At 32.9% G+C, this 17,880-nt stretch overlaps 1 protein-coding gene across 9 annotated transcripts in view; it reads right to left on the minus strand.

Moving 5' to 3' along the window:
• Nucleotides 1-17,880, minus strand: part of LOC123525271 (probable 3',5'-cyclic phosphodiesterase pde-5) — a 78,585-nt gene that overhangs the window by 14,192 nt on the left and 46,513 nt on the right. For 6 of the 9 annotated variants that reach the window (XM_045304174.2, XM_045304173.2, XM_045304181.2 and 3 more), the window contains 11 exons: nt 16,808-16,858; nt 12,435-12,493; nt 11,352-11,403; nt 9,229-9,359; nt 8,416-8,508; nt 6,327-6,395; nt 5,787-5,901; nt 4,991-5,130; nt 4,616-4,705; nt 3,823-3,843; nt 2,185-2,202 (listed from right to left, as the gene is read on the minus strand). In XM_045304174.2, the coding sequence (XP_045160109.2) occupies nt 2,185-2,202; nt 3,823-3,843; nt 4,616-4,705; nt 4,991-5,130; nt 5,787-5,901; nt 6,327-6,395; nt 8,416-8,508; nt 9,229-9,359; nt 11,352-11,403; nt 12,435-12,493; nt 16,808-16,858 (839 nt within the window). The remainder of the gene's footprint in view (nt 1-2,184; nt 2,203-3,822; nt 3,844-4,615; nt 4,706-4,990; nt 5,131-5,786; nt 5,902-6,326; nt 6,396-8,415; nt 8,509-9,228; nt 9,360-11,351; nt 11,404-12,434; nt 12,494-16,807; nt 16,859-17,880) is intronic. The other 3 variants (XM_045304177.2, XM_045304176.2, XM_045304175.2) reach the window with 2 other exon arrangements.

Consider the following 17,880-nt stretch of genomic DNA (forward strand, 5'->3'; position numbering starts at 1 on the left):
TTTGAGCTACGGACCTGGGTCTTGCGCGCGACACGTCGTCTTACTGTGGTACACATTCATGCCAAGTTATTTGAAAATCCATCCATGGATGACAAAGATATGGACCGGACACGAATGCACTATATGAAAAATGACCTTTAACGTCTAAGTGTGACCTTGACCTTTGAGTTACGGACCTGGGTCTTGCGTGCGACACTTCGTCTTACTGTGGTACACATTCATGCCAAGTTATTTGAAAATCCATCCATCGATGACAAAGATATGGACCGGACACGAAAATTGCGACAGACTGACAGACGGACAGACCGACAGACGGACAGACAGACGGTTCAAAAACTATATGCCTCCCTTCGGGGGAATAATAATTCTGATCTGACTAGACACAATATATACATTTCAGCAAAACAAAGTAATTTTAGAAGTCTGCCAATACATTACTAATTGTAGTGTTTCTTCACACAGGTATATGTCATGAGTAAATATATACTTTTTGCTTTCAAACTGAAACACATTAATATAGTCATGTCAGATCAATAATTAATCTCTCCTGTAGGTGTTTTTCTGCTTACAAAATCACGTAAAATTCGTGCAATACAGAAAATGAGAATAACAATGTAGCATAGCAAGAACTCAAAAGTAGAACTTTCATTTTGTGTCATTACAAAGTGACCATGTCTATTTTACCATCAATACACGAATGAAAAAATACTTGGTACATATGAAATAGAACGAGCCTGGCTGTTTCACTCTTTTAACTGTCTTTCATGAAACGCAGTTTGCTCTAAACGCAACAATGATTAACTTAATTGAAGTATTTATTTTTGGGGCAAGAATACATGTTTATATTCGTTGAAACAAATGATATAATATAACTCAATGATCTAGATATAAATTCTACAAGAAACACTAAAAAGCAAATAAATCGTGCCTATGCAAGCTAAAAAGCGGGGATTAAAATATGTTGGAAAATGAGAAATGGTTAATTTATACAGCACTCCAGAAATGGCACTAGTTTTTATAATATTTGTTACATTAGGATAGCGGAAGGGGTTACTACATTAACTTGAGAAAAAACCAATATGTGTACCGGTTTGAAATAAATCTTTAAAAAATCCAAATGTCTGCTGTAACTGCTTGAAGAAATTTACAACAAAAATTAAAATTTGATATTTCACTAAAAGAACTTCAGTATATCTTTCAATTTTAAAGCCGCCTGTCTGTTGATCTATTTAAAAATGCCCTATGATAAGCACTTTCTGTTACTTATGTATAGCTATAGTGTTTTATAGGAGATTTGCAACTTTGTCTACCATCAGCCATTGTATAACTACTGATAGGCAATTCTTTACCAGAACGCCATCTACACTTCTGAGATAATTTAGATACTGTAAAGATAGTCCGAAGATGAACTATCCTAGTGACAGGTGTTTTAATACTGCTCGGTTATAGCTGTGTGGCAATAACTGTTTAATTATAAAAAAAACCCATTATTTTATTATTAAGATAAGCGTAACAGTTGTTTTGAGTCATCACACAGACTTCAATAGCAATGATGACCATATAACTAAAGTGTAAGGACAATGATAAAGAAATGAGCCGCGCCACGGGAAAACCAACATAGTGGCTTTGCGACCAGCATGGATCCAGACCAGCCTGCGCATCCGCGCAGTCTGGTCAGGATCCATGCTGTTCGCTGTCAAAGCCTATTGCAGTTAGAGAAACTGTTAGCGAACATTATGGATCCTGACCAGACTGCGCGGATGCGCAGGCTGGTCTGGATCCATGCTGATCGCAAAGCCACTATGTTGGTTTTCTTATGGCGCGGCTCAAATGCAGAATTACGACAGTCTTTTTGAGAGATTCCTTTTTGAAAATAAAAACAACAAAAACCTTCGTCGGTTTTGGACAGAGCAGATGTAACAGATTTCAGGTGTTATTGATGTAACAGGACTTTAACTGAATTTATACATTATACACCTTAAAACTAACATCTACACACAGTTTAAATTCAAAGATAACTGTTATGTCTATTTATACTGCTAAATTATGTCCGAATATATTTGTTGATATGTTATATGTTTGTAACCTTTGACATATGATAATTGGTTATACGATGGTTATAATGACACTGGAATTACATACATTAATGTTGTAGTTTTTAATCATTAATCTATTAATACCTACACATACGACATTTGCTGTCTGAAACATTGAAATTATTTAAATTACTATATATATACAAACAAAATAAGCAAAAATATATGAAAGGTTCTCATGTTAAAAAACTCAAGACTTTTTTTATTCTTTTCAATAGGAAACAATACAACTGATTTTAAGACTTGATCCATGTATAGTCGAGATATTAGTGAGTGAGTGTTACTTATTCATACGTGAAGAAGCTTACATATCATACAAATAGCTAGCCACATTCTGTTTCAAAGTTCATGATTTTTGTTTTTGAAAACGTATCTTCAAAAAGCTTGATGAAATGTATCTGCCATGAAGAAAAGTGATCTCTAAACAGAGGAATTTCCCGTACCAGGTAAAACAAAGCCAGTGAAACAATGAAAGATGGTTTTCTTTGTCAATAAGCAGAGTTTACTTTTATGTACGAGACGCGTTCAGTTTCAAGCTGACAAGTTACTTATTATGACTGTACCAGATATACCAAATTGCACACAAAGGTGACAATGTTTTAGAGCCAGTCTACGTTTTTATTGAAAAAACCCTCGTATACAAATTAATTGAATTATATGACAAACGTATTTAGAATATAACGGTTAAGTAAATGTGGAATTTGGTTACAACTATTAGACTGCGTTGTTCAATAAATCTTTAAAGCGACAGTAGACATTTAATGAACAGCATTTGCATTTTGAAAATATTTTGCTACATAATAATTATAAACAAAAACTGAATTAAATGCGCATACATTTGAACAGTTAAATGACGTATTTACAGTAAAAATGAACGGAATAAGCCACGTGATTTTTAGGCAACCAATGTCGTTTGCAAGCTTTATTAGAACCGTGGCTCTTCAATCCTTCGTATGAACCAAATCCCCAATCTTTAAGTTAATACGCTCTGCTTTACCTACGAAATAGAATTAAAAGTTATTTTTTCCAGTTTTACATCGCTTGAATTACATTCTGATAGAGTTGGTAACCTGAAAAACACCTAACCTACTATTCCATCCACCTTTTAATTGATTTCTCTTTAAATATAAGACAACATTATTAAGATTTTACATCATTTTAAAGAACTTGGAATGTGGTAATAGGTTATTTTTTATTTTCAAAATATCTTGATTAATTTCAAATTTACGATTTTGCTGGGGCAAGTTTCATTGTAAATTTTGACCATTTTTAACACTAGAATATTTTAAAACTTCTTTGCTTTGTCGATAAATCGTTACAAAACCACCAGGATGTCTAAGCATAAAAGCAACATTTCCATGCAAACACAAACAAATTACTAAAAAAAAACGACATTTCTTATCTAAAATGTGATTTAGCCCTATGTTTAAAATGGGGAAATACATTTTTGGCCACGCATTCACACTCTCAAAGCTATTATGAAAACTGAAATACATCTAGGTCTTGCAAAATAAAGCCGCAATTCACGAAAAGCCCAGTTAACATGGTTACGGGTTAGGTGGATCAAACAGTAATTCGACAAAGACTTGTACCGTATTGTATAGAAGTGCATTATTATTTCCGCGGGAACCATCTTTCAATAGTTTCACTTGCATAGTAAGGATATGCTACTAGTGCTATTCCGATATCACACAGTTATATTTGAGACAAAAACTGAAATGTGTACCTTTTCTCATTTTCTCGCATACTGCAACGTAAGGAAGCAACACATTAAAATTCGTCTATTGATTCGAAAAAAAATTCTCAAAAGTGAGTGTTATTGTACAGAATTGTGCAGAATCACCACATACACCCATGGCTGTTTTCATGAAAGAGTAAAAAACGTCATCAAAGGACTTACAAAGAAACCCATTAAACCAATAAATTTAGTTTGCAAGAAAATACAAATTATTTTAATAATAGCGTTTTATCTATTCTCTATTTGGAAAATATAAGTTTACTATCAATGCAGAACTCTACTATGATGGTTATATACAAATGATCATAACATGACATGACGGAGTTAAACACTAATATCACTAAAACATATATTTTTTTAAAATGGTGTGCTTTCATTTATATTCCATATTAAAATACAGACGAAGCAGAAAAGTATTGAAAAGATAGACAAAACGTCATGACGGTGTTTCAATCATTTCTACACGCCTTGAATGGAAAATAGGAATTGCAAAAATAAAGTTAGCCTCTAAAAGCAGCATGTTGTGCTATTTCAGGTGAGAAGAAGACGAAAACTATTTTCTTTATGTAGATTTATTTTCATTTAACACTTGTTACAAAAAGATATAGAGGATAGAAAAATGCATCTGATGTTACGAAAATACTGCTTATCAAATATTTTACATAATACTTCACATTGTTTCTTAAATGTATGTTATGAAAATGAAAATATAGTGTGCAAAATCGTGATGCAAAATACTCTAAAAACTAGGGAAAAGTTATAAGGATATGTCTATAAGTACCTGACAATTTGCCCAAACAGATCTCTGAACATATACAGAACATAAACTGGTTTCTCCATCCCGGTAACTGCCCATGGGGAAAAATGATAACTGAAATATATATAGGACAATCATAAGTTATTTAAAGACAAGACACGAGTTTGTTATTGCGAAAGCGAATTCAGACCGCTATGACCAATCATCACTCGTGTTCCATTATCATTTACAATCGCCGGACACTCCCGTCATACTAGACGAACACCAAGTGATTTTTCTGTATGGCATCTGCATATTTACTATCCTTGTATTATTCATATCTGTTGAATTACACGGAACGTACAAAGGAGCATAATATATAGGAGTAACCATCTGGTCACAAACAATAAAATGACATACTGTGTAATATTCGCAATTTTGTCTGGCACTCGCATGGATTTGACAACTTGGAATTCATCATCGGAGCTTTGACTGTGATAGGACAGCACTTCTAATGCCACTCTGTATTTTTGCTCTGACCTCCGGATTTTCTCATATAGCTTAAAAAGTAAGGAAAGACTGAATTCATATCTATGGAAAAATATAGAAATCATACGCGGACGAACAATTTGCTAACCACTAACTAATGGGAAAACAGATGACTTGAATATAAGCTGAATAATACGTTGCCTAACAGAAATATTCGAATGGCATATATTCTCTCTGTTGCTACAAGTGATAAATATCATATTCTCAGGCTATAAAAACAGCAGTTGATTGAGCCTGTTGGAGAAATTTTGACATATTACGTCTATTACGAATGTACATTTCTGTCTCTGTAATAAGAATCTACAACCAAAACACAATTCATGGCATCAAAGTATTTTACGACAAGAAAGCTGAATGGAAAGAGCAAAGTCACGAAAACAGGATGAGAACTTGGTTAAAGACCATGAATTTTAAGTGTAAAAAATATGCAGAAGACAAACCAACATTTTTTTAAATCATCCGAAATAATGTCCCGCCACTTGGAATAAAATTAAATTTTATAGTGTTAATGTTATGAGAGATCAAAGTATATTGCGAATATTCTGAAATTGTATCTAACCATTACATGACGAAATTCGAGACTTCAGTAAACGGAGCATGTTTAAGATCTTCTTTTTTACCCTTGTAACGTGAAATTTGAACGATAAGTGTAGTCTGTATTTCTCACCTTTGCATGATGTAATGCGAGACCACAATATATTGCGAATGTTTCAAATGATTCCTCGTCAGATTTTGTGAATGTGCCATTCAGTTTATTAACCATTTGTACCACTCCAATTATACTGAAGAGAAAATGTCAGAAGTTATAATAATGTAGTGTTCATATTCTAATCTACTTACCCTCGCGTCACAATTAAAACAAGTATTTTGCTTACAAAATTGTTACACTTCAACTCTGCTGACCCCTCTGTGCAATCGAGTAGATCCTTCAACTAAACATTTGAGAGAAGTCGTGACGTCAGACGATGGGGGGTATCAGCCTATCCTAACAGGTGACCCAGAGTCTTTTGTCCCGGTAAAGCTAAAACACCTCATATACACTATCCTAAAACTATTGTATAACTTTTTCATGAAAAAAGTGTTCTAGTCTAGCACAGAACTGAGTAAAAAGTTGGTGGTTTTAATACCAGAGAAATCTTTTGATGCATACTAGTATACCGCTAAATATAATAAGTGTAAAATGTAAACATATAATATGACTATTTACCTTCCCCTAATGTAGATGGGCATACACAAAATTGACTTCGTCCTGTAACCGGTTTGCATATCCACTTCTCTGGAAAATTCAAAACCATAAAATGTGATTTGTAATGGTAAAACATAAAAAGATACAGTCAAACAAAGTGGATATATAATACTCAAAGCACCACATAATGCATAACGAAGTGATACAACAACGCGACGTGACTGAACAAGAATTGACGTCACATTTTGGCTGGTTTTCACAGTATGCAACCATACCCGTCTGGGATACACTCTTACTAATTCTCCTAAAACAAGGTATTGACACATTGGGGATCATAAGCAAGTGTCTTTGCAGACTGAATTTATCACAAGAGTAGAATACAATAATAATGCAGAACATGTATAAATTTATTCAACGACGAGTTTTTGGTATCAATGTGGATACACATAGATGTAATATTCTTTAAATCTCTACGGAAACACTGAAAATTACATGTCTGTGGAGTTTAAACGAAGTCAATGTTACGTGCCATACCAAAATCATTTTCAGAAATGTATCGAACACTATTGTAATTAAAAATTATACAAAGCTATATTATGCCTAAAATTCATTTAAAAATGGACAATAATATTGCTGCATGGCATCTATGTAACACGAAATGAACATGTTTGTATTGTGTATAGACGTCATTGTTTGTTAGATTTGAACTTATTTAATGTACAATTAACCGCAACTTAATGTCATTTTTGTGACTGCCACTCTACCTTGTCTTTGACCAGGTTTTATATTTTTACATATACATATTATATTTTTGTTTGATTTAAATATGTATCTGCATATGTTTAGTTAATTATTTTATATTAATCAGAATCAAGCCTTTGTTATTGGATGAGATTGTGTTATGATGCATTGAAATTTGATTTAAATGCCAATGAAATATACTATATTCCACCAAAAATATGAACAGAACGTAAGGTTTATTTTGACTTAAGCATACATCATAGCATAACATTACAGACAGTCACAATTTTTCAAAACACAATGTGTCATATCATACATACACATGGTATACATTTACATTTGGCAATTTGGGAGTAATCACCCTTTAACATCATTATATATCATTAGAAAACAAGGAAAATGAAATACGAAAAAATGATTAGTTAATTAAATAATCACTTGTTCTTTTTGAAACATTTTAAGCAAAAAAAAAAAACAAGCTTATTTATGTAGAACACATTTTTTTACCTGAATTAAGCAATACACTGAATCTATACATACTTGGACGAGTTCTAAAACATCTAGAAATATACAAATTTCTAAATTGATTGTAAAATGGACACACTTAAACAAAATGAAATTCGTCTTCTATATCATTTTTGTTGCAGAAGATGCAATATGATATGATTTTACTTCGCTACCACGATTTTAATGATGTGATAAATACAATTATGGAATGTTGATGACATTGTCAGTAGGCCATTAAGTCGACTCTATATAACGTCAGACTGGTGAAGTAGTGTGAATTCATAATTACCGACGTACACTAGGAGCATTTATGTGATTCACGATTCATCTTTTAACATGCTGGGAGCAGACAGAATGAGACAGGTCAGTCAGCAATTTTCTACCGTTTAATGAGAAAACTCTAGTAATGAAAATATAAAACTGAGAATGAATATTGGAAACACATGAAAATTGATATAAAGATCTGTTTGAACTGATATGAACAATTATTCATGGATTCCAAGAACATGTCTGCACTCATTGGACTGAAACTGAATAAAATTAATTTGACGCGTAGTATCATGTCTGTTTTGTTTGTTTTCGTGCCGTTACGATTTCCATGATTTCCAACATTTCTATTTAAAATGATTCCTGGTATAAGAGGTGTTAAAACCCCATGTCTGAAAACAATATGTAAAAGGGCAACACTATAAAAAATCAACAAATATCTGTCGACTTAGAATTAGAGTGCCAGTCTGCGTCATGACACCGCGATGTGAGTAATTATAACACTAAGTAATTGTCACAATATTTTGTGACAAACCTCTGCTGACAAATGGCTAATGTTCATCGGTGCGCAAGCGGCTCGTGTTCAATTTCTTACCTGTTAAAACGCCTATCAGTATAAGCGTCAGCAATATTTAGCACCTCTCCCGTAGACGCCACGTGACCAGCGACGCCTTTATCCATGGGAAACCTGTGCAAATATACAATGTATATATTTTCCAGTAAACAAATAATTTGTTATTTTATAGAGATGTAGCCTCAATATGATACATATCTATAAATAAGTTAGTTAATAAGTTAAACAAAGAAAAGAGAATGTTGAATACATAAGACCGATGAGGTGATATTAGAACATTTTAGTCATTTTTAATTCATGTGGCATATGAAATCGCATTTAAAGTACTGAGCTGAGAATTGTTACAAGATGCCTAGGTATTTTAGCAATACATTATTATGAAGTTATAAATGCTTTGGCAATATGACTTAAACATCTATGCATCAAACAGAAATACACTTATCAATTATGATATGCGGGAAGTCATAACAATATAGGTATAGTAAATGTAGGAAGCCATGCATATCGGTTACAAATGTATACATGCATACATTTACTTACGGTAATTTTATATAAAAAAACCCAAATTTTAACCACGCCTAACATTTACTACCCTAGATCATTCTGATGTAAAATTAATTGTATACAAGCTGTCGAAAGATTTTAAGAAGAAAATGCTACTGAAACTGATAGAATTTAAAAAGGAGGAAAATAAATATTTAAGAAAAAAAAAACAATTTTTAGAACTTTTCTTGAAAGACAGCATGGTCAGTTACAGCACCAGACGTGTGCTTTTAAACAAAATTTTAGAGACCCACATCTGTCTGGCGGTAAACTATTTATGAATGGGCAAACCTGATCTCTTTACTGGGAACATTTTCATCAACCTTCCCTGTATCAAATATCCTTGCGTATAGTTCATTGGTAGTAGTGTCCAACAAAAATAATGATGCCCTATCCGCATTCACTAGCTTTTTGGCGTAATTCTGCAGGAAAAAACATCACAAAAATCAATCTAGCAACTAGAATAAACCGCGCATGCTGTTGATGATTGATAATGAAATGGCGTATCAGATGAACGACAACCTAAAGCAATGTATACTTACGACTCGGGTTGGAATATTGTTTTGGAAGAGTGTGATCTTTAGCTGTTGTTATTGTAAACATTCTGTTCCTTGTAATGGGTTTACATTGGATCAGGTTACAGTTTGATGGTTTTGGATCTCGACAACCGTTGTCAATAATTGAAATACTATTACATATGATATTAACATTTGAAATGCGTATCAAAGTCATACAAATATAGAACAGTTAAAAGATTTTAAGACTAAACGAAAGATATAATAATAGTAGTCTTTGTAGTAAATTGAAGGGACGATAATATGAGTTTGGTAACTGAACCAGAGGCCGAATGTTGCACAAATACTATGAATTGCATGAATGAATAAAACAGCACCCACCAAAGGATTACAACTAACACCTATTTCAAATAGGTACAAAAAATCCAACAAATTCGCTGTAACCAGAATCTTTCTAAACGTGTCCATGATAACAACAATATACCATAGTTGACAAATATATGTGGCCTATCTGTAGAGTAGATAATGACCACTGTCTGAATAGTGTTTCCCTATTATTTTGTCACTGTGTCGACTTTCATAAAAGATACCGTATTATTGCTACGTCAATAAAATATGATATGAAACCTTTTGCAATCGTTTATCTACTTCTAAATGATAGAGCTCGACTAAATGTCGAAACTATAATGATGCTATGATTATGGCCTCATTCAGATAATAGCCGCAAGTGAATCTACTGCTTTAATTTGATTAATTGTTCTAGATTGCTAAGCAATCACGAGATCAAATTATTACAGAAATAAAAAAATTGTATGAATCAAATACAGCAATAGAAGTTTTCTGGATAATATATACAGATCATTACAAACACAGAGGAGATGATATAAGGTTTATACCAGCATGAACGATTACTTTCAGATGGTGGCTATAGAAGCTCAGGCATTATTGTTTATAGCATATAGTATGCACACAGAAGTCTGGGCTACGCCTTTATAACGTCATTTTTGCCTTTGCTCTTGCAAGGAGTACGTAACTTATATTATCTAGAAAACATACATATTTGTATGAAACATAAACACATTATCATTTCATCAAAGAAAAAAATCACAAATATAGTCTTATGGGTAACTAAACCGATGGTATGAACAGACATTGAATAAATAAGCCCAAACTTCCGTGAAAGCAAGCATGGAGCCCTTCATTTTGTATTATTCTGGCTTGCTTCCAAACCTAATTTCTCTATTCATGCGTCTGACAGGTGTCCAATGTTCATCGATTTCACTTTCGATTTTCACATCGAAAATTCGGGCGAACAGTTCCTGATTTTCGTAGTCAAGAAGGAACAGGGACGCTCGATCAGCGTCTACGAGCGTCTGAGCAAAGTGCTGTACATACGTAAGTAAATAAAACAGTAAACTGAAACAGCATTCCTGAGCTTAGCAAAGCTGCCATTAGAAATCAATGACTAATGCTGACCGTTTCAAAATCAGTTTATTAAAAAACCAAGGCATGCATTCCATTTAGGAATAAATGAGTAAAAAGTAAAATCATAAACGAACTATCATTTGTTTAAATGTCAAACGGATGAAGCTGAGAAGCGGATCTTCTATTTTCAAGAAAAAATATCGTCATTTTATAATAATTTGCACACGGTTAATGAGCTTCAAAATTGGAAGCCGCGTGGTCTTAATTGATGAAGAAATCAGATTTTCTTCCTGGATGCTTAAGATTTTTGTTTAATTAAAATACCAAATGTTATGCAATGAAACTCACAAATATTCAAACCTAAACAGGGAAAATAAATAGAAAAACGTAGAAATCGACTGGTCATGTGATTGAATAACACTAGACTTCTTCATTTGCGTATTGGTATAAAGAAACGAACAATAGAAGACGTACCATGATTTTCATTATTACAGTGTCCATGCTGACAATATCTTGAAATATTGATCTGTAAGTATACAAAAAGCAGGTATCAATTAAATAACTATTGCCTGTCTGTGTCGCGTCTGATCACAACATTGTGATAACGACATTTAGGTAATGTAAAATGCATATTTAAGGAAAATACGAAATGCTTTTCTAAAACATCTCATCAATGTCTGTCCCTCTGGGTCGATTTTTTTTTCAACTTTGACACGCATGGTGCCATCTTACTTTTATTTGGCGGAAACATTTGCCTCAATCAGATGGAATGTCGCGCGCAAATCAATGGCTCCTATCTCAAAGGTTTAGGTCAAGCTTTGGAGCCAAAAAGGGTTTTAGAGCTTATCCAGTCTGTACCTTTTACAGCATGGAAACTCTTTATTTTTTTTGGTAGAAACGTGTGCATCAGTAAGACAGAATGTCGCGCACAAACCAAAGACCCCTTTCCAAAAGGTCAAACTTGGCGCTCACATGTCATTTTAGAGTTTTGCAGTAATATTCACTTCAGTGAGATAATGTGCAAACGCCAGATACCTATCTCAAGGTTTAGGTCACACTGAGGGTCAAAGATCATATGCGAACTTGTCTAGACCATAACTTTGACAGGCACTGAGCATCTTTTTATTAGAAAAAAAATCTTTCAGTGAAGCAGAATTTTGATACAGGACACAGGTGCCTAACTCAAATTTCAAAGTCAACATTAGTCAAAGGTCATGTTGGATCTTGTCTGTACTAAAACTTTGACTTGCATGGGGCTGAAATGTTTGATTTACTCCGGCGGCAAATAAAGAAAACAAATGATGGGATCGACATTATTGTCCTTTGCGCATCACCTATATCATTTATATCATCCTTTGCCTTACACTGGAACAGAATATTGCAATTAACCAAAATCTGTTTGGCGAAAAGGAACTGCCACAAATTGCGACTCAACTATTTTATATAGTTGTGGAACAGTATTACTGCACCGCTTTCTATCTTCAGTGGAGCCAAAATATTCCATTTTTTTATGTGTTTTTATTTTTTTGTAATTCACTGTAACACCGGGTAACTTACTTTGTCACTGCTAAAAGGAAATCATTTAACTTCCGTTGTCTCGTCATGCAGTTGTACATCTGTAAACAAAATTAACAATACCATTAATATTGGTATATATATATATAAATGCATTGTGCTTCATATATATGTACAGTTCTAAAGTATGTAAATTTATATACTTTAATATATATATTTCTTTATTTCCGTCTCATCATTGTACTACAAATATAAAACATATTTATACATACAGTAAAAGTACAATGCCATTCAATTTTGAATTACAGGAGACTTATTATCACAGATAATTTATACGTTTGAAAATTCCAACAGTTGCATTATCACTTAATCTAACTAAGTCTGCGTAGCTATCGACGAATTTTCTAGAGAATTCAAAGACATCAATAGTCAATATTACAGGTAACCATAAGCCTATTGTGATATTTCTTAAACCCACTGGTTTTATCTTCATGTTTTATGTTGCTGGAATCAAATTACTAAAGAAAATGAACGAAATGTTCTGTAGTAAATAATATATCTGGTCAATACGATATAATTACATGCCTGCTGAATACGGGAAAAAAAACCCAGAGAAAATGAGAGCAGAATAGCCTGTGGAATGTTAATACAAGAAATAAAATGGTCCAAAGAAAATTATAATACGAACTGATTATAGATTATTTATCGATTATAGATTAAAACTCCTCCAAGCAAAACTTATTAAATTCTTCAAAGAACTGTAAACGAGTATTGCATTGAAGTAGCTTAAAGCTAGGTATTCACAAATGAAATGAAACTCTTTAGTGTGATGGAAAATGAAATCAAATTATACACAGAAATACACAGAATTACCAATGAAAGAATGAACATTCGTGATAGCAAAGCGGTACCATGCTTTTGAACTTTTAGATCAATTGATTTATACACAGAAAATATATAAATCGGTTAGTTTAATCCAAACGCAAATTTAACAAAATATAATATCTGAAAAAGATTTTTCTATCCTTTTTATTTTCACAAAAGAAAAAGGAGCTAGAAATGTCTTCGTTCACTAAATGACTTATTTTATGGCAAAAAAGCACAAATTTGATGAATTCACTGTTAAAAATGATTTCCGAACATTGTGGAAACTTCTTTTATATTTATGTAATAATAATCAGCGTAACAACACCGCTTAATCTTAATATGGAATCTGTGTCTTACGCTGCTATACTGCTGACTCAAAACTTTATATTGTGTGTTGTCACTTTATTAAGATTGAAAAGGTCAAAGAATCGGAAGAAAAATGTGTTTTGAAGGATTTTTAAAACTTCTTTTGAGAAAGAATAAATTGCACCGGAATAACTAGTTTGCTACAAACATGAAAGCAGATACAGTTGCTGAAGACGATAAAAATAAATGCTAAACATAGATTGCGAAAATAAACATGGAGAATGGTACAGTAAACACTTCTAACAAGTAAATAGATTGGTTTCACACTCAATTACCTAATTTAGCTAATTAAAATCTATCTAGACATGTAGGTATAAGAAAATAATATAGAGAATAAAGACATACAGGAAAGTGTTGTTTATTTTGTCTAAGTAACTTTGCAAATTATTAGCTTGTGAAAGAACACGATGAAAATAGGGATTGGGTGTATAAATACGTACAATGTGTAGTGAAAGAAATAAGAGTAAGAAAATAAAGACAATACCTTGATAGATTTCACACAGTAATGATAAAGCCATACTGATACAGGTAAAATGTGAAACAGCATTGCTCCTACAGCAAAGTCAAACGAAGTCTAAATAAAATCCACAATGAAGCACACAGAGACTTTGTGAGATATATACACAATATATCACTGGAACAGTTTTTTTTCCAACTAGCAAGCTTATTTAACTCTCTAAATTAACAATTTACGTACGTTGGTAACCTAGCAGCAACTATGGTATAGTTGAAGAAATAGGAGTAGCTATCGGAAACGTCTGACGACTTGTCACCATACCAACCTATTGCATAGCATGTATCGAAATTTTGCATGCGTTTCTAATTTCGATATACCAATGAAGAAGGCCACTGATCAAAACCATTATGCATCAAAATTTGGCGTACCGGTCTCACTTTGAAACATGATACTAATAGTCAAACAGGATCTGCCACAATGAAGCTTATTTATCAAGTAAAGACAATACACCAGGGTTGTCAGACTAGTTCAATCATCAGTCATGTGCTATAGAACAAAATATGCAACTGAAATACTGTCTTACAGGTACATAATATACAATCTTTAAATGATACTGTGATAAAGTGATATTGAATGACTTGCCCTTTAAATAGTAAAAACTTTTGCCCGAGGTCCGTACATTGGACATCGCGTAATAGTTTTGACTACTGACCCGCAAGCCATTCAATAAATGTTTTATTACATCACATCATAAATAAATTTTCATATTCTTATTTTCAAGTTTTGACTTTAGCCTGACAGACAAAATTTAATGTTAAACTACAGACCAGTCAGTAGTACAAACTGTAGACCGGCTATTTATATAAGGAGTTAGGTAATAATTGCAGCTAATTACGTAAAGGCACTTAAACATGAAAATATTACAGCCTTATGGAAAGAGCAAAAATAGATAAACATATTCATTGAATACAAGTCTACTCGGTGCTTCCGAGGGATCTACTTTCCAGATTTTATTTACATTAAACATTTTCGTTAATACTGATATCATATTAAAGATTGTTTATGATATTGATAAAATTTCTGAGAGTTGCAAAACCAAATACCAAGCATTTTGCAATTTTTTTTTTATTGAAATTCATTTTTTTCTGTGTTGCCATATTTATATATGTTCAATTATTCATCATATATATCCCTAATTCCCTGGAAGAAACGAAACAGATTTGCAGAAAAACAACTTGTACTTTACTGAGAGACTTACATTACAAACATACACATGCATTTTATTTCACGACATACTTTGATTGACAAAGTTATATACAATTCTGAACATGCAAATACCTCAGCAAAATACATCGTGAGACAGCCCCACATTAACACGATCTTTGCTCTCTGAAGGAAGGAAGTGAGTTTGTAAAGTGTTATCTACCCTCAACACAATTTAACATATTTAATTGATCCTAAGCGGTGCATACGTTACATACATAAAACAATGAAATTTAAGTTGATGTTATTTGATAGAGAAATGATGAACAATGAAATTTTAGTTGGTACTATTGATCAACGGTGCAGTGAAATGATAAACCCTGGCGCATGTCAATTAAATCTTAGTTGATGCTATTAGATGATGATAAACTCTGGCGCACGTCAGTGTTATTTATGTTGATGCTATTTGATAAATGATATGGTGAAATGATAAACTCTGGCTCATTTCAATGTAACTTTAGATGATGCTATCTGATAAATAGTAAGGTGAAATAATAAACCATAGCACACGTCAATCTAATTTAAGTTAATGCTGCTTGATAAATGGTATTGTGAAATAATAAATCCTGGCGCCCGTCAATGGAATTTAACTTGATACTATTTGATAAATGGCACAGTTAAACGATAAACTCTTGCGCACATCTCTCAAAGCATCTGCCTCTAAACTACACCTAAGAAGCTAATGATATTAAGCAACCTAAATAACAGACTTTTACCTTTATTCAATATAAAAATAAACTGTAACTACTTTGATTTTCATACAAGTGCTCACAAGCTGTATGTACTACATTTATGTGTAAAATAAATCATAGTTTATTTTTGGTTCGCAAGTGAGCATGTGTGTTCTAAAATGTTTTTAACAAGCATAAGTTTCTTCGTTAGGAGCAAAGCTAGCCTTTAACCCATTCAATACCACTCCATATATATGGACACTTTCAAAATATAATAGGCATTTCCTTATTAGGCAACATTAAATACGCACTGGTCTACACAATGTTTGTAAATTAGTTTTTACCTCATTTTGAAAATGTCCTTGTAAAAAAGCGCTGTGTACATAAGGATTGTTAAAAAATTCCAGACTTTACTTACACTGAGAATACTGACTTGTATTTTAATTAAGAAAACAAAAGTGTATTTCAAAGAAGTAATCTTAACTGTTGCAACAAACATGGATATATACATATATCAGACCTTCTGTTTAGAAATAAATAAACTTGAAGCCTGAAACTCTACTAAGTTTGGCTTATCATAGCAATGTTCATTGTGAAATAAACTATCCAGCAAAAACTTATTTACTTTCTGAATAATTTTGACAAGGACGTAGACATGCCAGGAAGCTTTTTAACAATCCTCATGATTATAAATGATTAGTTGTTAGCTATATAATGTAATATGCTAGAAATGTGTCAAGCAGTGGAATTAATAGTATAATTTGCTTTCACACAGGTTTCTATGACGTTACCTCGACGTACTCCATACATATGTCAGCCCACATGACCATAGAGATTGCAACCTATAAATGTTACACAGACAATGAAAAAACATAGAGACGTTTGAGGTCAACCCTTTATGATATGGTGTCCCCTTAAAGTAAATGAGATCTCTTCCACCAAAACATTTTTGAATAATAAGGCCCCCACATCATAAAAAACAGATCTAGTAAATTTCTTAAAAGTTTTTTAGAAAAAAAAATGTCGTTATAAAATGTTCCAAAGATGTTCAAGGAATTTCTGACGGATGTTGGTTGTGGGACAGAACAGTTCACTGGTGACATAGTCACATTAAGTAACTGTTAGCATATTATGTCGTGTTTCTATTGAGACACGCAAAATGTCAAATTGCTATTATTTCAATACATCTCTGCCTACGGACATATCAAACATTGAAACTAGGACACCCAAGTTCTCTAAAGACGAGCTCCCGCTAGTTTGAGAAGGGTGACCTATTTAATCACAGTATGCACATTTACCTCAGTATGTGTATCTGATAATGATAGGGTCTAATAAAGTTATCCATATAAATCATTTTCATATATGGTCAAAATGCCTAAAATGGTGAATTGTGTCTCATTTCTTGAACGGTTTTTCATAGATATTCAAATAGTTGTATGCAAAGGAGGATGTTGAATGGAATAACGGTATGTTCGAACGTGTTTAAAAAGAAACCTTGACCTTTAATGATGACATGAAACCGTTCCAACGAATAATTTGTCCGCGCTACATCTCCACAACAGGAGTGTTACGTACTCGGCTTGAATAACCTCCAAAGATTCTTCTTTTAAAATTTACTGATATCACAACAACAGTCTTTAAGTGCAGTGTGGCTGCTATTAAAATCCTCCGTACTTGGATTGTGTTGTTATATTTTCTGGTCGTTTGAGAGCATGGAATCCATTCAATATCTGTGGTATAAGCCGTTTAAGCAGGTGCTAATGGGCGAGAGAGGTGTTGCACTATCCATTACTTCTCGTGAACAGAGTCTGATATTATTTTACTTCGTTGCTTTCTATGTTTCCAAAGGAAGATTTAATTTCAT

This window comes from Mercenaria mercenaria, chromosome 3 (genome assembly GCF_021730395.1).
Source record: "Mercenaria mercenaria strain notata chromosome 3, MADL_Memer_1, whole genome shotgun sequence".
In the NCBI taxonomy this organism is placed as follows: Eukaryota; Metazoa; Mollusca; class Bivalvia; order Venerida; family Veneridae; genus Mercenaria; species Mercenaria mercenaria.